The sequence below is a fragment of the Crassostrea angulata genome, chromosome 10 (assembly GCF_025612915.1).
Source record: "Crassostrea angulata isolate pt1a10 chromosome 10, ASM2561291v2, whole genome shotgun sequence".
In the NCBI taxonomy this organism is placed as follows: domain Eukaryota; kingdom Metazoa; phylum Mollusca; class Bivalvia; order Ostreida; family Ostreidae; genus Magallana; species Magallana angulata.
Window position 1 is genome coordinate 31,120,161 of NC_069120.1, and position 21,187 is coordinate 31,141,347.

General features: G+C 33.1%; 1 protein-coding gene and 1 pseudogene across 1 annotated transcript; one reads left to right on the top strand and one right to left on the bottom strand.

Moving 5' to 3' along the window:
* The first annotated feature begins 15,789 nt into the window (after positions 1-15,789).
* Positions 15,790-17,619, top strand: LOC128167843 (putative nuclease HARBI1). The gene is made up of 4 exons (XM_052833773.1): positions 15,790-16,248; positions 16,486-16,720; positions 16,858-17,115; positions 17,220-17,619. Exons 1-4 carry the CDS (start codon positions 16,095-16,097, stop codon positions 17,434-17,436), a joined length of 864 nt encoding a protein of 287 aa, XP_052689733.1. The 5' UTR covers positions 15,790-16,094; the 3' UTR covers positions 17,437-17,619.
* A 240-nt stretch (positions 17,620-17,859) lies between these two features.
* LOC128165094 (uncharacterized) lies at positions 17,860-18,972 on the bottom strand (annotated as a pseudogene).
* Positions 18,973-21,187: the final 2,215 nt, after the last annotated feature.

Sequence of the window (21,187 nt, forward strand, 5' to 3'; positions counted from 1 at the left end):
TTAACATAGTTTGCTTATATATTGATTTCCTGAACATTATAAAACACTATGTAATCTCTCTCTCTCTCTCTCTCTCTCTCTCTCTCTCTCTCTCCCTCTCTCTCTCTCTCTCTCTCTCTCTCTCTCAAGTACAAATGTTTTAGCATTTGAATAAGAACTAGTACAGGTAACATGCAGTAAATTGGATAGAAGCTAAATGTACATTAGCGTCCAAAAATTATACATATTTTGTATCAAGTTTTGTATCAAGTTACGGGATAATGTCTATGGATTCAAATAATTTGAAATTCATTGTTTAATGATTGTCTTCTTACTGATTGGAAGTCAACGCTAAAAAGTCATTTTTATTAAAGATGGTGTACTTTTTCCTTTTTTTGTGCAAGAATATATAGATGTAAAAAAAAATCAACAGTTACATCTTTCAAACAACGCTTATACATTGTTCTAACATATGTATTTTATTTAGAAATTGTGTAATATATGATATTTAGAATTTAATATTCTACGTTTAATATAGAAGTCCCCGACCGACCCCCCCCCTTCCAATTCATAAAATCGTTTAGTTTTTAGGGCCCGATTTTACTTTATCTTTGATCTTGGGCCTTTAATTTCAACTAAATACCATTCTAGATTACCATACTAATTACCAGACCCATTCGTTCATTAATAACAGAGTTATGAAGTTTTTGGCATTTGAGTTTCAATTGTCGTGTTTGACATGTACTATAAAAAAATTCTAACTCCCAAGCCCTTCACTCAATCCTAATGAAAATTCGTGAAAATGAACCTCGGACCCCATTCTTTTTGTCTGTGAAATATGCAGCGGATTGAACAATTAAGACGAAATTCCTGAAATTAAACGGCGATTAATGCCTATACGTGGAAATGAAATTTACACAGTACACCCACCGACCCCCCCCCCCCCCCCACCTTCCTATTCACAAAATCATTTAGTTTTTCTGGCCTGATTTACTGGATCTGTCATCTTGAACCTTAACTTTCAACTGTAGAAAAAAATTCTAACTCCCGAGCCCCTCACTCAATCCTAATGAAATTTTATGTAAATGTACCTCGAACCACATTCTTATTGTCTGCCAAATATGCAGCAGATTGAACAATTAAGAAGAAATTCCTGAGATCGAGTATAGCATGTACGGGGACTTAAAATTTACATAGTACATGGGATGTAAGCAGCCGCGTATTATTTCTGTTGCATGTATATTTCTTGGTTTCTGTTTAGTCTGTATCTACGATAGTGTGTGAACTACTTATGAATGTTAGAACTGTGGAAATTACTGTCATCAAATTTTTACCGAATAAATTTACATGTTACTGATTTCGTTATTTCTACATTTATAAAGATTTTATCAATCCTGCTGAAATAAAACAGTCAAACATAATAGTAAACGACACGAAAAAACATTCTCAACACTGAAATACATGGGTAAAATGCATCAGTCATTGTTTTAGGACTTCCCCTAATTGTTGTTAACCGAATCCGAGATCCACACCTCAAAATTCTATTTTCGATTTATTTAAGACGAAAATCAAGCTCGGGTCTTTTCACCCCCCTCCAGACACAAACACGCATCAATATTTCAAATGACCTCGCACTGTTACCAAACCTGAATAGTCAGACATCTCACACGTTGTTTTTCATCTCATACGAAAACTCAGCTCCTCTCCCAGGCGGAAACGCCCCAAATTCAAAGACAAATTCGGGCATTATTTCGCGTCAGCCATGTTTTGAGACACCTGCATAGGCTGTGTGTTCTAATCTCGCCGGAGCCAAGATTTGTTTTTTCTCTCTATTTCTTTCTCTCCATTTTATTTAATTTTTCTAACTTAAATATTCAACATAAAAGGGCTGTAGTACAAGTTGAAAAACACTCTTCAATTAAGCTTTAGACAATAACAGTCTTTTATTATTAGGGTCTTTCGTCTTCTATTCTTATTGTTATTAGGGTCTTCCGTTTACAAAGTCAGACCCTCTTTTTTTTCTTCGATTTCTTTTTATTAAAAGTCATAAGACCTGATATTAGGTCAAAAGACCTCTTATTTAATATGAAATAAAATGGGGCTGGTCCTTTAAATTAGGGATCCAATGGGGTGTATAATCCTTCATCCATCGCTCTTTTAGATCACATCTGCATTTCCTGATATGTTTCGATGATGAAGATAAAAGGCAAGGTCATTTCCTCTTCTAAAAATCAGACGGAAGACCTCCTCGTTGCTCGCAACGAGATCGTGTCTAGTTATATTTCATTAATCCTTAAAACAAGCGTATTCTATAGTCTGTCCTAAGATATTTTTGCCGCATATTTTCTTAAATCATTCGATATTTATAGATACCTCTTGATTCAGTCGATGTCCATCAATAGTATGAAAAAATCCCAAGATTTCCCTCTTGAAACGTCCCCTCTAGCTAGTCAGGTTTTAATACGCAGCTACAAATAGAAAGTCTTCGGGGATTTGCATTGAATCAGCCATAGTAAAGCCAGCCCGGATGATAACGTTTAAAACTTGTGCGAGGTATTCCGAGTGACTTCCGAATGGAGAAAAGATGTCAACATTCCCCATTATAAATCTGCGCAGGAAATCTGTTTTCGTTCCTGTGAATTTTTACGAGGGAAAAATGATAATGTGTGAATGAAGTTATCTTGGAAACATTCCCTTTTGATCAATTTCAATTGCACTTCTTACAAAGGTATGTGTATTTTTATTAGAAATCGTCCAAATGTGCAGCATAAATATATTAGGACAGACTATAAGGAAAATTTTGCATCGTAATCAAGCCCGACTTCTATAATGAAAGAGGATAATTGATCATGAACTATAAATAATTTGCTTTTGTATTCACATGAGTCAGTTTATTCAATATTTTATTTTATATTTGCTTCATTTTTTCTTTCTCAAAATGATTTACATATAATTCTATCACTCAGAACAGTCATAACATTGGTCTGATTAGTTTTAAAGTATAAAGCATTAAATAAATCTTTATTTCATTTAAGCTTTATGTATTACATGAACTAATACACATCATCCCTTATCAAGTATTGAATCACAGGACATGTATAATGTGGACAACTGATGGCAAAGTTATAAAACCCTTTTTACCACAGAAATTTGGATATCTAAAATGTTGTTTTAAGCTTTTTAAAAATCAATTTGCATTAAAATATGCATAACAATATTTAATTATGAATTATGTTTCTGCATTTTTAAGAAGAGATAATTTTTTTTTGGAAACAGAAAAAAGTCTGGTTAATTTGACGATTGTTTAAAAGAACAAAGTAAAAAGTATAAGAAGTCTCTACATACATGTATATGCTTTTGTAAATTTGTTTCATTGGTCTGAACAAAGTTTTAGGTGCTTCAGTGTAAAATTTTCAAATTATGTCCATAAAATAAAATTCTTCTGTGTTAATTCAATTTAGAGATAACCCTTACAATGTCTCAATGATAATCCTGTACAATTACTAATTGTAAACAAGGAGACAATTTAGTTTTTCTAAACTTAGTAAACTTACTTACTAACTTATTTCACCAGTAATTAGGTGTCAAGCCACCCATTTATATAGTACTGCTGTGTATATCCCCTCAGCTGGGGCTTCTCCAGTTTAACTAGTATTGTTTATTGTCTAAGGTATCTCGTCCATGAAGTCCAGAGAGTTTTGGTTTAACTTTGCAATGAAAACAGAGGCTAGAGCAATGGTGAATTAAAAAAAATTGCTTTCAAAAAACAAGGCAACGCTTTCATTTATAATGAATAAAAGGACATGGCGTTTGATAAAAAGGCATGGTGCTAATAAAGGGGCATGGCGCAGCGCCACGCTAGTTTGCTTTGGATTTAACACTGGTTTAACTTAACACAGTGTCTGTCTTACTGCCTACAATGCGTAACAAAATATGTATCCTTCTCTAGATATTTTGCGTTAAAGTTGAAGGACATTGGTCCCTAAAAGTTAATTACATTTTTAAAAATGCTGCAATAATTTATCCAGATTGACAACTTTGCTCCTATAATGCATTACAAAATCTTGATTGTTTTATGTTATTTGTAAAAGACTTAACGAGTCTTTTAGCAAGGCCCTTTTTTCTTGATTTTTGGGGAAAGGTCTCAAGAATACTTACATTTTTTGTTCTTATACCTACCTTGAATTATTGATACAAATGATTGAATATTTTAAGTACCCAGCCCTGTAGATCCATAATGGGGACAAATATTGGTTTTTTGATTAGTTGAATCTATTAGAAACATCAATACAAACATTTCTTCTTCTGCAATGCTTAACAAAATATTTCACCTTTTGTAGATATATGTCATCAAAGTAAGGACTTTGGCCCCCTAAAACCTCTAGTTACGTAATAATAAATGGTTGTAACAATGGATTTTTAAAACATATATTGTTACGATCTACAAATTTGTTTCTATAATGCTTTACAAAATCTTTATCGTTTTTAACTTATTCATAATAATCAAAGGGTCTAGACCCTTTTTCTTGAATTTATATCAAAGTTTTTATAAAATTAACTTAATAGGGACAGATATTGGCGTTTCGAACAGTGGAATCGTTTAGAACCATCAATACAGACATTTTCTTTTCTAAAATGCTTTAAAAATACGTCTCCTTCTCTAGATATAGCGCGTCAAAGTTAAAACATTTTGACACTTAGTATCCCTAATTAAGTAATGAATGAATGTAACAATTTTTTAAAGATATTGTTACGATCAACAACTTTGCCTCTATAATCTACTGCAAAATCTTTGTTAGTTTTAAGTTATTTGAAATAGACATAACGAATCTTTTGGTCCATAATTTAACGAGACCAGCCCCCTCTTTTTTTAACAACAATGAAAAAAACTGTGTATATTTTACCATATTTTTTATATATACCATGTCTTACAAAATATCAACTGATAAGATGAGATCTGCACAAAATAGGTCGTTAAATTTTCAAAATTGGTCGTAAATCGGGACCGGAAGTAAAGACAAATTTTTTTCTCTTGAGGGTAATATCACAGAAAAAGAAATTTCCTTAGTTTTAAAAAATATGAAAAATAACAAATCCCCAGGAAGCGATGGATTCACTGTTGAGTTCTTTAATTTTTTTTGGAGAGATCTAAAGTTGTACATTGTATCAGCTATAAATTGTATATTTAGCAAACAAGAGCTTCCCATTACTCAAAGGCTCGGAATTATATCCTGTTTACCCAAGGGTGATAAGCCAAGACAATTTTTAAAAAATTGGCGCCCAATTACCTTGCTAAATGTCATGTATAAACTTATCTCAGGGTGCATTAGTTATAGAATAAAATCTACCCTTGATTATCTTATTTCAGAAACACAGTCTGGTTTTATGAAAGGCAGATACATAGGTGAAAACACAAGGTTTGTATATGACCTTATGGCATATACAGAGTCATTAAAAATTCCTGGCTTACTTATTCTCATAGATTTTGAAAAGGCATTTGATTCTATTGCATGGGAGTTTATTTACAAAGTTTTGCATTTTTGGGGGTTTGGAAAAAATATAATTAGCTGGGTTAAGATCTTAAATACAAACTTTAAAGCAGCTATTTTGCAATGTGGACATCTGTCTGATCAATTTGACATACAGAGAGGTTGCAGACAAGGAGATCCGATTGCTCCATATTTATTTTTACTCTGTGCAGAGATCCTAGCCATACTTATCAAACAGAATACAAACATTAAGGGTATCATAGTTAATGGTAAAGAACACAAGATAACTCAATATGCAGATGATACAACACTGACACTTGATGGTTCACCAGAGTCTCTTTTTCATTCTCTAGATACATTAGACTTTTTCTCAAAATTTTCGGGATTAAAAATCAACAGCTCAAAAACCAAGGTGGTTTGGATAGGCTCGAGAAAGTTCTCAGATCAGGTTTTTCACCATACCCGATGGAAACTCAATTGGGGTAGTACAACTTTTAATCTGTTAGGGATAGAATTCTGTGTAGAGTTAGATAAAATTACTGAATTAAATTACAATATACAACTGCCAAAAATTCTTTCACTGATTCAACAATGGAACAGAAGGGTTCTAACTCCTGTTGGTAGAGTAACCGTGGCCAAGACTTTAATTTTGCCGAAATTGAATCATCTATTTATTTCGCTACCCACACCTGATAAAGCATTTTTATCCTCATTGAATACAGCAATATTTAATTTTATATGGAAATCTAAAGGTGATAAAGTAAAAAGAAAGATAGTTACTCAAGATTACACAAAAGGTGGTTTAAAAATGCTGGATGTCCATAATTTTGTTTCTTCTCTCAAATGCTCATGGATTAAAAGGTTAACTCTCAAACACAAACCATGGATGGATATTTTTTTTGCAATTAACGGCAAAAATGTTACTATGAAAATGTTAGAGTTTGGGGATGATTTTATAAGAAAGATGATTAAACAAAATAATGTTTTTTGGCAAGATGTTTTTCAATCATGGCACCAGGTAGTGAACATGTTAAACAAACAGCCTGGTTATATTAAGAAAAATATTATCAATGTTCCAATATGGCACAACTCTTGTATTACAGTTGCCAATAAATCTTTCTTTATTAATGTATTGTACCAACATGGTGTAAAGTTAGTTGGAGATTTCTTATCTGCAAATGGAGCTTTTTTGACATACGATAATTTTTTACATATGTTTAACTTGCCTGATATATATGTCATGCAATACAACAGTATTATTAGCGCTATTTCAAAGTTTTTAAAATCAGTGTTTGTTGAAAGAGTAAATATTGAAAAAAATTGTACTCCTTTTTTACCAATGTATTTTGAAGTGATTTTATTGAATGAAAAATGTACCAAGGCAATTTATATAATTTTGAACTATACTGAAGCGGTTCCAACTGCAATATCAAGATGGAATAATGAATTACCACTTGAACAAAATTTGTGCATACAAGACTGTTTCAAAATATGTTTTATGACAACTAATGATACATCTGTTCAATGGCTGCAATACAGAGTTCTACACAGAATTCTTCCTGTTAACTATTATTTAAAAAAAATCAAGATCATTACAAATGATTGTTGTACTTTTTGTAAAGAAGAAATAGAAACAATACAACATGTATTCTTTAGTTGTACTAATGTTTTACCATTGTGGAATGATCTTAGTATGTCTATATATAGAAAAACAACAAAGAGGGTTGGATTCAATGTTATCAATATACTATTTGGAGAAAATTCTCTAAGTGTAGACAATAAACCTGTGAACTTCATAATTTTATATACAAAACAATTCATATATATATGTTTGAAGCAGAATAAGATTCCAAACTATGTTGATCTATTATATTTTTTGAGTTTTAAATACAAGATAGAGAAATATGCATCGGTTCAAAAATTTCAACTTAGGAAATTTGAAAAATGTTGGTCACAGTGGGAAGATCTCTTTTGTTTATAATTGTATACCTATATTTTACAGAGGTGGAATTTGCTACGAATATTATTATTTCATTTATTATTTTTATTAACCATTTAGTATACAACCTCAGGTTCATTTAATTTTGATTTTTGAATGAGTGTATGAATGAAAGTGGTATGAAAGAGTGATTATAATATTTAAAAAAGAAGTTGACATCAGTTTAATAGTAATTATGTATGTTTGAATTTGAAAAATGCAAATAAAAAAAAAAAAAGATGAGATCTGCACAAAATAGGTCGTTAAATTTACAAAATTGGTCGTAAATCGGGACCGGAAGTAAAGACAAATTTTTTTTCTCAAAAATATTTAAAATTCAGATCACGTCTCTTCATTTTGTAAAAAAAAAAATGGTCCAAATCGGCCCGATAATTTCTGAGAAATCGCATGCACTAAATTTGGCAAAAAATATTGTCTATCAATCCTCAAATTTCTACTTGTACAGATTCTGAGAACTTCTCCGGTCGTAAAATTTAGAAAATAGAAAGTGAACAGTACCGAAAGTGATGATGTCAATCGAATAAAAAATCAATTTGCATTATATGAATATAGTTAGCCGTCTCTATCGAAATATAACATTAAAATATTTGTGTATAGTCAACTAATGCGTTTTCCATAGGCGGTAATGTTAACGTTATAGTTCATAGCTCCGGCCCTAATTTTCGTTCAGCAACGAGGGAACTCTTGAATGAAAGCTCATCAAATAAATTGTCTCTTTCCTGTTAAAATATGCAATGCAATATAAAATCTTGATCGTTTGAAAGTTTTTTGTAATAAAATTTACGAGTCTCTTGACCCCTAATTAAAGTGGCGAGCCCCTTTTTATTATTGGAAAGAACTCTTCATATTCTACCACTTTTGTTTTATATGTCATAACAAAATATCTATTGAAAAAGAGATACAGATCAAAACGTATGAATATTTTGATTCAAATTTCGTCCCCAAACAAACTTTCACCCGCCTTTGAGACAAAACCATTTGAGGTCGTTGGATGAACAGGAAATGAAGTTTTGCTGAGAGCACCACATGGAGGTACACATCGCAGGAACGTAAAGCGAGTGAAAAATCTGGAGCTTGCTGGTAGCGTTCCACTTAATGATGCAGATGATATGACCGACATAGATGTTCCACAAAGTAAAGTACCAGACGATGGGGACGACCTGAAGACGTAGACAATGGCCAGAAGAGACAGGCTGTGGAGACTCTGTGCGAACTAGACCAGTTCGGCAACACAAGTTACATATACCAGATCGGTTCAAACTGTGTTTTGATATAAACTGAAAATTTTATGGACTGTTTAAAAATTTATGATGTAACTCATTTCAGTAAATTCTATCTTGAGTTTGGACTTTAAAGTTAAACCTCAATTTCAGTAAATTTAAGAAAAGGAGGAATGTACATGTAATGATTATATGTAAGAACAATAACTCTGTGTGTAATGTATGTTTGGATTATTTCCCTTGATTAAAAAAGGCTGAAATGACTACTGTGTGTTCCATGTGATTGGTCATTGACAATCTATGTTAATTATAGTAATCCAGTGCTAAAGGATACTACACTAAGCATAGTTGACAATAAACACAGAGGTAAATTATATCACTAGAATATTTATAATGCATAATTATAAAAGTCAAAAAACTTACACTGTGGAATCCAAGGCTTACAAAAACTGTTGTAATCTAGCCGTAGTGAAAATGGCGCAGTGGTGACAGGGGATAGGGGAAAGACCCGGTCACAATTTTGAAATAAAGGGAGAACCTGAGGTTTGGCTGGTTATTTGCGGGGTATAAATTGCTAGAATGTTTATTGTATTCATTTTTATGGATAGAGGAGCTCATGTATATTTCATTGCTATATGACATTTTAATACTGGTAGCACTTTTCATCAGATATTGAATGAAAATGCGAAACTGTGGCCAAAATTTTCACTTTCGGTTTTGTGCTTGAAAAGTAGGGTGGGTTCAGAACACGAAATCTCACTCGAAAAGAAGGTGATTGACCCCCCATTAATTGGTGATTATTTGCATGGGTAGACATTAAGCTACAAATCCTGTGGTAGTTTATGGCAGTTGTTCGGAACTGTAGCGTGGTGCTGGGTCCGTGCAAATGTGAATAGAGGGCAATTTTTTAAGAAAATTTTGAGACTGTAACATTTACTTCTATACTACCTCCAGGCTAGCTTCGATCGTGGCCCTTTGATTTTGTAAGACGGGTTACCCATAATTCTTTGCAAATGCGCTCTCAGGTAGAAACGCTGACACCTTTCATTCCAAGGTTGGCTCCCGTGTGACAAGACACGATTTTGAGGGCAGCTCATATTTGCTGTACTGAGCGTCATTAGTGCAGTATGCATGAACCTTGTTAATAATTGGGCACGGATAGCATACGTGGTAAGTATATTTTATCGTTTTTATGCAGTATTTTGTGTATTCGACTAGTAATTCTTGTTTAATCGATGAGCTAAAAATAACCTTGGCCAGCGTTCACCTGTTAAACTTACCTGTGTGAGCTGTCGAGCGTATCTTTTGCGTGGAAGTTTTATATTACCGATAAAGCCCAGGGGCCCGTTTCTAAAAAAGGCCTACGTCCAGGCGTAAGCTTAGTCCGGACTAAATCAGGGACTAAACCTCAAAACCAGACTAAGTTGCGTTTCACAAAAAGGCGTAAACGTAGTCGGGACTAAATTTGAGTTTAAATCTACGCCTGCTAATGGGTAGGCGTAAGTTCTTAGTCTGTGCAAAAAAATGGCGAGTGTTTTGTTTCTAAGGAAAATATATACAGATAATTTTATTTTTTGGTTTGTTTTATGTGTTATTTGTACATGTGCATATAACTTTAAGAAATACCTATTATTCGATAACTGTCTCTATTTCTAAAAAAAAATAAGGTTAAATCAATTTGATAAATAATGGGCTCACCTTATTAAACGTATGTAATATACATTACTACTCGTAATGAAATTTACCTAAAGTGTGAAGAATGGGTTTACCCCAATAAATGATATAAACACAATTATTCAAAAAATGCTTTATTTCTAAATTAAACATTTATTCCCCAAGAAGATAGATGTATATAAGTACGAATAGATTATTGATTTTTTTTTTATCAATTCTCAGTAAGCATGAACTAGAATTTAATGTTTCTAATCAAATTTGAACCTGTGAAACGAAACTGATTTCAAAATTATGAATAGGAGCAACTCAAAATGTTTACATTTGTAATTTGTCCTTGTGTGTGGTTGTTTGTTCTTTACATATACATGTATTACTGAAAACTTTACAACACGTATGCATTATCTTTTTCAATTTTTTTTTTTTTTTGCTCCTAGTATCTTTACAAAACCGTATGAAAGCTACATGTATTTTGGAATGTTTATGAACTCGCATTTAGATACAATCAATTTTTGTTTGTTAAAATATTACTTAAAAATATGTTTTAGAAGCGTGCAGAGTGTGCATCAATTTTAGATCTGTTGACAAGCGTTTGTCAAGGTTATCGATTATTATTAAATTTCACATGCACACCTTGAATTTTTGGAAATCAAATTCATTAATCTTATTAATTCTAGGATGAAGTGATCAATTGCGTTCATATTTAACATCGATCGTAATTCTTTTTAAAAAAAAGTATGGGGCACATGTACTATCAATGATATCCGTGCATATTCATATGCATTGTTTATTTGTACTCATTTAATTGAATTGATCTTTAATTACTTGAATTCATGATAGTTTTGTTTCATCACATTTAAGATGTACGTATATCAAGGGATTTTTCTTTATTTCGAAGTTGTTGACTTGCAATACAAAAGCGTTGTTTTAGCAGTTTTACACAAGGTGCATTATTTACAAATTTAACTAGCTTGCATTTGTCATACTTATAATATAAACAATTGTATACACCCAATCCCAATAACCTAAAGCAGATAGGGAAAACAGTAAAACTCACATGCACTTATTAAAACCGCAAAGATGCCAAATGTCTTATCAGGAAGGGGATAGGGGATTTTTTAGATAAGGCATCTAAAAAAATTCCCTATCCCCTTCCGGATAAGACATTTTGCATTTTCCATTAAACTTGTAAAAACCTTTTATTTATAAAACTTTCTTTAAAAAGGAAGAAAGTAAAACTCACATGCACTTGTTAAAATCGCAAAGATGCAAAATGTCTTATCCGGAAGGGGATAGGGGAATTTTTAGATGCCTTTTCCATTAAACTTGTAAAAGCCTTTTATTTTTAAAACTTTCTTTAAAGGAAGGGTGTTCTTAGATAAGTGCTTTTATATCTTTATTTTAATCAAGATACTGTATACAGGGTTATATTTCCGTCCTTCTACACTTACAAACAGTTTCACTCGGTCGTGACTTCGCCAAGTCACAGCTGTTACCTAAGTTACTTAATATTAGATATTGAAAATCAACATAAATTTGCCCGCTGACAACGAGGGTGAAATGATTGAAAATGAAACAGGGCGAATTATTCCCTGTTTATGGATGGTGTATATTACTTTCACCCCCCCCCCCCAAAAAAAAATAATCGATCGATTTCAACCCAAAACAGGAAAGGGAGTTGGGGAGACCCCGGCCTCAAATGTTGATAATTCCTGTCTTGTTAATTGTTGATATTAATATCTTTCAAAACTATTATCATTTGAATCGCAGAAAATCAAGAATCGTTTCCATGTCATTGTCTACATTCTTTCAATATTGGAACAGAAGATGGACAAGGTTCATGTAATATTATTTATACAGTAGATATTTTCGATTTCAGTTGGTTGCTGTTATACTCATGGTCATATTATTTTCTATAAATGATATAGTGAATTGATAAAAAAGAATCAAGCCTTATCCCAGCATCTGAAAATATCTAAAGATCTACAGTGTCTATGAAGCATACTTCTCATTCTGCAGACGTATTGGGGCATATCCACTGTACCTTGTCCATGTATTCTATAAATATTTGAAGTTTACACGAACATTGAAGTTAATTTCTATGTATTGTTTCGTTCAATCAATATGTAAAATTGTGCCTCAATATCATCTACAATGCATTTAATTGTCATATATTTGGTTTCTGAAACCTCTTGTACTACATGTACTATGAATTGGAAAATTGATCCACCACATATAACCATAGCCTCAAAGCAAAACAAAATACGATATGCGCATGCTTAGTACTCAGCGGAGATGTCTAAGTTTTTCGACATTTAAACCCTAACTTACGCCTTTTTCAGAAACGCAACTTAGACCCGACTAAATATTGGCGTAACTTTGTTAGTCGGACTAACTTCAGCCCAGATTTACGCCTTTTTGAGAAACGGGCCCCAGGGGCCCGTTTCTCAAAAAGGCCTACGTCCAGGCGTAAGCTTGGTCCGAACTAAATCAGGGACTAAACTTAAAAACCAGACTAAGTTGCGTTTCACAAAAAGGCGGAAACTTAGTCGGGTCTAAATTTGGGTTTAAATCTACGCCTGTTAATGGGTAGGTGTAAGTCCTTAGTCTGTGCACAAAAATGGCGAGAATTTTATTTTTTGCTTTGTTTTATGTGTTATTAAAGAAAACATTCACATTTATTTAAATATTTGTACATGTACATATAACTTAAAAAAAAAACCTATTGTTCGATAACTGTTTCTATTTCTAAATAAATTAAGATTAAATCAATTTAATAAAAAATGGGCTCACCTTAGTAAACGTATGTAATATACATTACTACTCGTAATGAAATTTACCTAAAGTGTGAAGAATCAAAGATGGGTATACCCCGATAAATGATATAAACACAATATTTAAAAAGATGCTTTATTTCTAAATTAAACATGTATTCCCCAACAAGATAGATGTATATAAGTACGAATAGATTATTGATTTTTTTAATAATTACTCAGTAAGCATGAACTAGAATTTAATGTTTCTAATCAAATTTGAACATGTGAAACGAAACTGATTTCAAAATTATGAATAGGAGCAACTCAAAACGTTAACATTTGTAATTTGTCCTTGTGTGTGGTTGTTTGTTCTTTCCCTATACATGTATTACTGAAAACTTTACAACACTTATGCATTCTCATTTTTATTTTTTTACTCCTAGTATCTTTACAAGACCGTATGAAAGCTACATGTATTATGGCATGTTTATGAACTCGCATTTAGATATAATCAATTTTTGTTTGTTAAAATATTACTTGAAATATGTTTTAGAAGCGTGCAGAGTGTGCGCATGCATCAATTTTAGATCTGTTGACAAGCGTTTGTCAAGGTTATGGAATATTATAAAATTTCACATGCACACCTTGAATTTTTGGAAATGAAATTCATTAATCTTATTAATTCTAGGATGAAGTGATCAATTGCGTTCATATTTAACATCGATCGTAATTCTTTTAAAATAGGTATGGGGCACATGTACTATCAATGATTTTCGTGCATATTCATATGCATTGTTTATTTGTACTCATTTAATTATAATGATCTTTAATTACTTGAATTCATGATAGTTTTGTTTCATCATATTTAAGATGTACGTATATCAAGGGATTTTTTTATTTCGAAGTTGTCGACTTGCAATACAAAAGCGTTGTTTTAGCAGTTTTACAACAGTGTGCATTATTTACAAATTTAACTAGCTTGCATTTGTCATACTTATTATATAAACAATTGTATACACCCCCATCCCAATAACCCAAAGCAGATAGGGAATAAAGTAAAACTCACATGCACTTGTTAAAACCGCAACGATGCAAAATGTCTTATCCGAAAGGGGATAGGGGATTTTTTTAGATGCCTTTTCCACTAAACTTGTAAAAACCTTTTATTTAAAAAACTTTCTTTAAATAGGAAGGGTGTTCTTAGATAACTGCTTTTAAATTTTTATTTTAATCAAGATACTGAATACGGGGTTATTTTGGTCCCGTGTAATTTCCGTCCTTCTACACTTGCAAACAGTTTCACTCTGACGTGACTTCGCCCAGTCACAGCTGTTAAGTTACTTAATATTAGATATTGAAAATCAACATAAATTCGCCCGCTGACAACGAGGATAAAATGATTGAAAATTAAACAGGGCGAATTATTCCCTGTTTATGGTGTATATTACTTTCAACCCCCCCCCCCCCCCCACCGAAAAAAACCCCAAAACAATCGATCGATTAAACCAAAAAACAGGAAAGGGAGTTGGGGAGACCCCGGCCTCAAATGTTAATAATTCCTGTATTGTTAATTGTTGACTATTAATATCTTTCAAAACTATTATCATTTGAATCGCAGAAAATCAAGAATCGTTTCCATGTCATTGTCTACATTCTTTCAATATTGGAACAGATGATGGACAAGGTTCATGTAATATTATTTATACAGTAGATATTTTCGATTTCAGTTGGTTGCTGTTATACTCATGGCCATATTATTTTCTATAAATAATATAGTGAATTGATAAAAAAGAATCAAGCCTTATCCCAGCATCTGAAAATGTCTAAAGATCTACAGTGTCTATGAAGCATACTTCTCATTCTGCAGACGTATTGGGGCATATCCACTGTACCTTGTCCCTGTATTTTATAAATATTTGAAGTTTACACGAACATTGAAGTTAATTTCTATGTATTGTTTTGTTCAATTAATATGTAAGATTGTGCCTCAATATCATCTACAGTGCATTTAATTGTCACATATTTGGTTTCTGAAACATCTTATATATACCGCTTTCATATCAACTGTTTTTCTCTAAAATGTCTTTATGTTAAGAAGTGTAAAATCATTTGTTCTACTTTTATTAACATAAAATGTCATGAACAGCTTGAACTATGCACATTCAGTGGTAAAGTATAACATGCATACTGTCGGGTACTACATGTACTATGAATTGGAAAATTGATCCACCACATATAATCATAGCCTCAAAGCAAAACAAAATACGATATGCGCATGCTTAGTACTCAGCGGAGATGTCTAAGTTTTTCGACATTTAAATCCTAAATTACGCCTCTTTCAGAAACGCAACTTAGACCCGACTAAATATTGGCGTAACTTTGTTAGTCGGACTAACTTAGGCCCAAATTTACGCCTTTTTGAGAAACGGACCCTAGGGGCCCGTTTCATCAAAGGTCGTACGCCCAGGCGTAGCTCTACGCCGGTGTAAGTTCGGGACTAGCGCGCTATTTTGCGTTTCATCAAAGGGCGTATCTTTACGCCGGACTAAAGTTAAGCCAAAATTCTACGTCTACTCATGGGTAGGCGTAAGTTCCAAACATAAACAAAAAACATGGCGACTTTGCTCTTGCTCCGGAGACGTTATAAACATTCTCTAAGGAGGGAGAGGGTTTTTAGAGACCGCACAAACGTACTAGAAAGCTTAGTAACGTGGACCTTATTGAGAGGTACCGCTTTCCAAGAAATGTCATCGTTGACATTATAAACAGCGTTGACCCCATTGTTGGGAGGTCCACGAGGAGAACTAATGCAGTTCCAACTTATACACAGGTACAAGAGCACTTCATTCTGTGATAAAAATACATGAATTATTAAACAAACACAAAAGTATTCATTCATGTATGTGTGTTATAAAACTTTAATTGAAATTTCAAATTGTATTATTTAACTTTTTTTTTAATTATTACATACATATTTTATATGCTAAATAACTATATGCTGTTTTTATATTATATATTTATATTATACAAGGTGCTTGTGACATTAAGGTACCTAGGAAAAGGAGATTTTTATTCAGAGGTGGGGGACTTGCATGGCATTTCTCGTGCATCAGTTAGCAGAATTGTTCATGAAGGTAGTCAGTTTTATACTTTGGAAAAATAATGATAATAAAACAACCGCAAAGTATAATGCTTTAAAATATGTTTTTTTTTCTTCTTTTTAAGTTATAATATGATATTAAGGAGAGAGAGAGAGAGAGAGAGAGAGAGAGAGAGAGAGAGACAAAGGTTTATGATGATTTATTGTACATATATAAATAAAGTTATTACAGATGACATTTTATTAGTACATATGTATATATACATTTTAGTTTGTGTGGCCATCAATTCGACGATGGAGAACATCACGTTCCCTAATGATGCAGATACTTTACGTTCTTTAAAAGCCGATTTCTTTAAGATAGCGCATTTTCCCAATTGTGTAGGGGCTATTGACGGGACCCTTATACCAATCAAAGGGATGAGTGGGTTGGCAGAACCTGCATTTATTTGCAGAAAGAATTACTGTGCCTTGAACATCGAGGCTGTGGCTGACCCAAATATGCGGTAATTGAAATATATTTTTTGATCTAATCTAATAATGTACATGTGATCGAGATATTGCCTAGAGATGGTGTTTACAATGAGTTTAAATTAAAACTTATTTTTGTAAATTTAAAAATCTTCTATGATTTTATTCAAAGATTTCTCCACATCAACACGTGTTTTCCCGGAGCCAGCCACGACGCGTATGTGCTCCGGTCTTCTGGCGTCCCAGCAATCATGGAATCATTGCCAGAAGGGGGATGGTTACTTGGGGATTCAGGTTACCCCCTGAAAGAATGGTTACTTACACCATTTTTGTCACCAAGTAACCCCCAAGAAGAAAAATACAATGAAGCTCTATCAAAGACGAGAATAGTTGTTGAGAGGGCATTCGGAGTTCTAAAATCCAGATTTCGGTATTTTTTTTTTACTTCTAACTCGTACGTATACATTTTAATTTGAAATACATACGAACTTATTTATTGCTGAAATGATATACTTTCCACGAATTCTTTTAAAGGTGTTTGCATTCAAGTGGTGGGGGACTTCGGTTTTCACCGCAAAGATGCTCCAAAGTCATTGAAACATGTTTCAGACTGCACAACACAGCGATCATTGCAAAAGTTCCCCTCCGACAACAAGGGCCTGTACAAAACATTAACCGTAATGATGTCGTTATTGCAAATGTACAGGGAACAGCGCAGCAACTGATGATACGTGTGACTGGCTTGTTATGACATTTGACCTGAACAAGACATTTCATATTAATTTTGTTATTTATGAAATAAACTATTTTAATATTTATTTTGAATATCCATAAACTTAAATGCATTTATAAAGTTTTCTTAAACAAAAATTTAGATTGTATATAATCAAATTCTGTAAATGAATGCAAAGTATAATTATTTTTTACAACAACATAAATTTAACACCTCATGGTATTGATATTGTATTTTTATTTTTTGCAGTTTATTTCGCTTTTGCATGGAGATAACACTTCCCAACTCCAAAACAAGTTATTAAGTTATAATGATTTTAAACATTTGGGAACTCCTATGTCTGTAATATACGTATGAATGATATGATACCGACACTTGTCTTATGTTTAATTACAGATACCCCCCCCCCCCCCCCCCCCAAAAAAAGGCAGATGTTCACAACCATAATTTATTCTTTTTGTGGTCCTATCTATTCTTTTTTTCCAACGCAGACGCTATGCGCTCAAGAGCACCAGCTTTCCTCTCTTCGATCTCGAGTCTTCTCTCTTCAATGCTTGCTCTGAATGTTTTTATTTGAATCAGTTCATCCATCTCTGAGCCTTGTTGGTATAAATCCTCTCTACCTGTGCGAAAAAATAATAATCTCGGATGTAAAATATTTTCTTGCAGAAAAAAACCGTTAAAAATATGAAAATTTGTCCTACCTTTCTTTCCAGTTCTTCTCCTTTTCATCGTTGCCTCAGTATTCTTTTTCTCTTCATGAACATTTTCTGGTACACCAGCGTTGGCGTTCTCATCAGGAAGTTCAACTTCAGTGAATTCAAAATTTAATTTTTGTTAAAAATTCAGTACAATGAACTTTAAATCTAATTTGAATATTTAATATGAAAAATGAAAATACTACAAGTATACTATTATCTTTAAATAACATTTGATAAAATAAATAAATACCTACCAACAAATGACAACTGTGGATCCAAACTCTTGGCTGAGAGAGATGCTAGTTTAAAAGCAATAACTTATGCTTTAAATTTGTATGTGTTACCCAATTCGTAATACTGGTATCGTTTGGGTTTTTTTTGCATTCCTAAAAGACACCAAATAATAAATCAGATCATAACTGTACCTGTTTCGTGAGCCCTTCCTGTGTCAACCCCACCCTCTATTCCATGAATAAGTTCTTCGGGAATCATTGCTAAAACCTGTAATTAAATTAACTATAACAAATATAATATGTTCATTTATTAATTAAAAAAACTACCATGTTAAATTCAGAAGGAAAAGGCAAAAAATTAAAATCAAATTTATTTTCATACATCAAGTTCCCATGGCTTAAAATAGACCTCGGGTGGTGGGCCTCCTCCTGTTGTCGTTGACTGCTTTTTTCGCATCGCTTCCTTCTTCTTTACATTTGTGCGTGCGTCTTTCCATTTTTTCTTTACCTCGTCCACTTCCCTTCTACAGCAAGTTATTGAAGCAGCGTTGATTCTATGAGAAAGTTATTAATAAAAGTTATTTTTACGAAAATGTTAAGCCAAAAAATTTGGAAGTGTGTTTTTGTGCACGGGGGCGAGGGGGGAGGGGTGAGGGGTGAACAAATTACTGCTTTTCACAACAGTGAGGTTTTTCTCGTATTCTAGTATAGTATAGTTGACCAATTGCAATTGTAAATGATGGGTGTAGTACAAAAATGAATTGCTCGACAAAAAATAAATTACATTTTTCCTCACCACTAACCAGAATTGAATAGTCTATAATCATAGCAAACAAGCGCGGATCCATGAATATTTGACGACGGGGCATTAAAAAGCAAAGTTTACTTAATAATATTTTTTTCGAAGGCGGTATTATTTCCCTTTTAATTTATGTGTGTAATTTAACACTTTAAAACTCTTAAAACTACTCATTTTAACTACTTACAGCTTTGTAATGTTCTCCCACACAGCTTTTTTCTTTTCAGCGGTTATTGATGAAGAAACTTTTCCAAACAGAATTTCTTCATTCTCTCGAATTGATGAGGAAAGTATCTGCATTTCATCTTCTGTCCAATTTGGCTTTCTTTTTTTGTTAGTAGAAGAGCTAGATTCATCCATGTTTTCAGTCGCAGAAAAAAGAAGCAGACGTTCAAAAAACACGAAATTAATTCAAGTTAATTTCGGCTAAACGGTTATATACATGATATGTGCGTTTCAAATTCCGATTGGAAGGAAAACTATTCATGTATATTAAACTAGTTAGTGATTACTGATGAGGTGTGTATTTGCTGTAATTTTTTCTATTTATCTACTCTCTCTCTCTCTCTCTCTCTCTCTCTCTCTCTCTCTCTCTCTCTCTCTCTCTCTCTCTCTCTTACCTTCTTTTTCAACACAACTGTTTCATATCGGAAAAAGAGAGGTTTAAGAGTCAGCAGAAAATTCATGCTCCGCTGAGTCGTTTCGGCAGTTTTCTTGTTCAATGTTCAAGTTAGTGCATCATTACGCATTTAGTTTCCTATTGGAGTGTAAATAAATTTTTAAAATGGGTCACTTTATTTTTTGAGTAATTGAAAGAAAACATATCTGTCTTAAATTGCTATAGGTAAACAAATATACAATCATATTATTAAAAAGAGAATCTTAATTGAACACAGTCCACTTTCATTATGCACAGAGATTGTTTAAATTTTATATAACTTTTCTTAAAACATTTTAATCTAATGTTGAATTTATAAGAATATTAATTTAATCCAAGGAGTAATACCCAATTTCATCGACGTGCCTCTATCAAAAATAAAAGGTAATCTAATTAATTAATCTTTATTTCATGCATATCATAACTTCATGCTCTTTTACATATCAAAACATTAAAAACATGTCCTGTTACTATTATTAGGAAAACTTTTGCGCATGTTCAGTAACGCGTTTTCAAGGACTTACGCCGTATATTTTAAGTCCTATTATTTACACCAACAGTTACGCTGCTTAGTGAAACGCAAATTACGCTGGACTAAGTTTTGGCGTAAGTCTCGGAAGTAGACTAAAATTAGGTCCAAAACTTACGACCTTTGATGAAACGGGCCCCAGGGGCCCGTTTCACTAAAAGGCGTACGCCCGGCGTAACCTTACGCCTGTCGTAAGTCCGGACTTAAAGCTGAACACCGCTCGTAAATAGGCACCGTCACACAGATACCTGGTATATAAACCCTTCGATTTCGTTACACCCGATTGCACACCTGAACCTCGTGGCCGACATGTAGTATTCCTTTCGTGGTCTTTAGATTTTATGCATTTTTTTCTTATCTTATGTTCATTTTCTGTTCGTAAATAATGCAGCAATTTGACCAATTCATTTGATGTTAGTATTCTCCTGGCTTCAAAAAGTGCGTAAAATTTGATAGTTTCATCGCGACCGGGTAACACGGCGAGGCAAAATGTACGTCCACACAGGTGAGACCTCCACAGCTAAGTACTTTGAACTGTTTAGAGGTCTGTCCCTTATATAAGGGTTGTAGGGACAGCAGTGATTAAAGAGAAATATGGCGGACAGTGCCTATTTACGAGCGGTGTTCAGCTTTAAGTCAAATATTTAGACTAAGGTCCGTTTCACTAAAAGGCGTAACTTTGCGCCCGCCTTAAGTTAAGACAAAAATCTACGCCTAGCCAAGGGTAGTCGTAACTTATGGCGTAAATAGGAATTGACCGCTAATTCTGTTGATGAGAATATCGGTGCTGACCTTAATGTTAAATTGTACAATTTGTCATGTAGATTTTATTAATTTCATATGAAATTA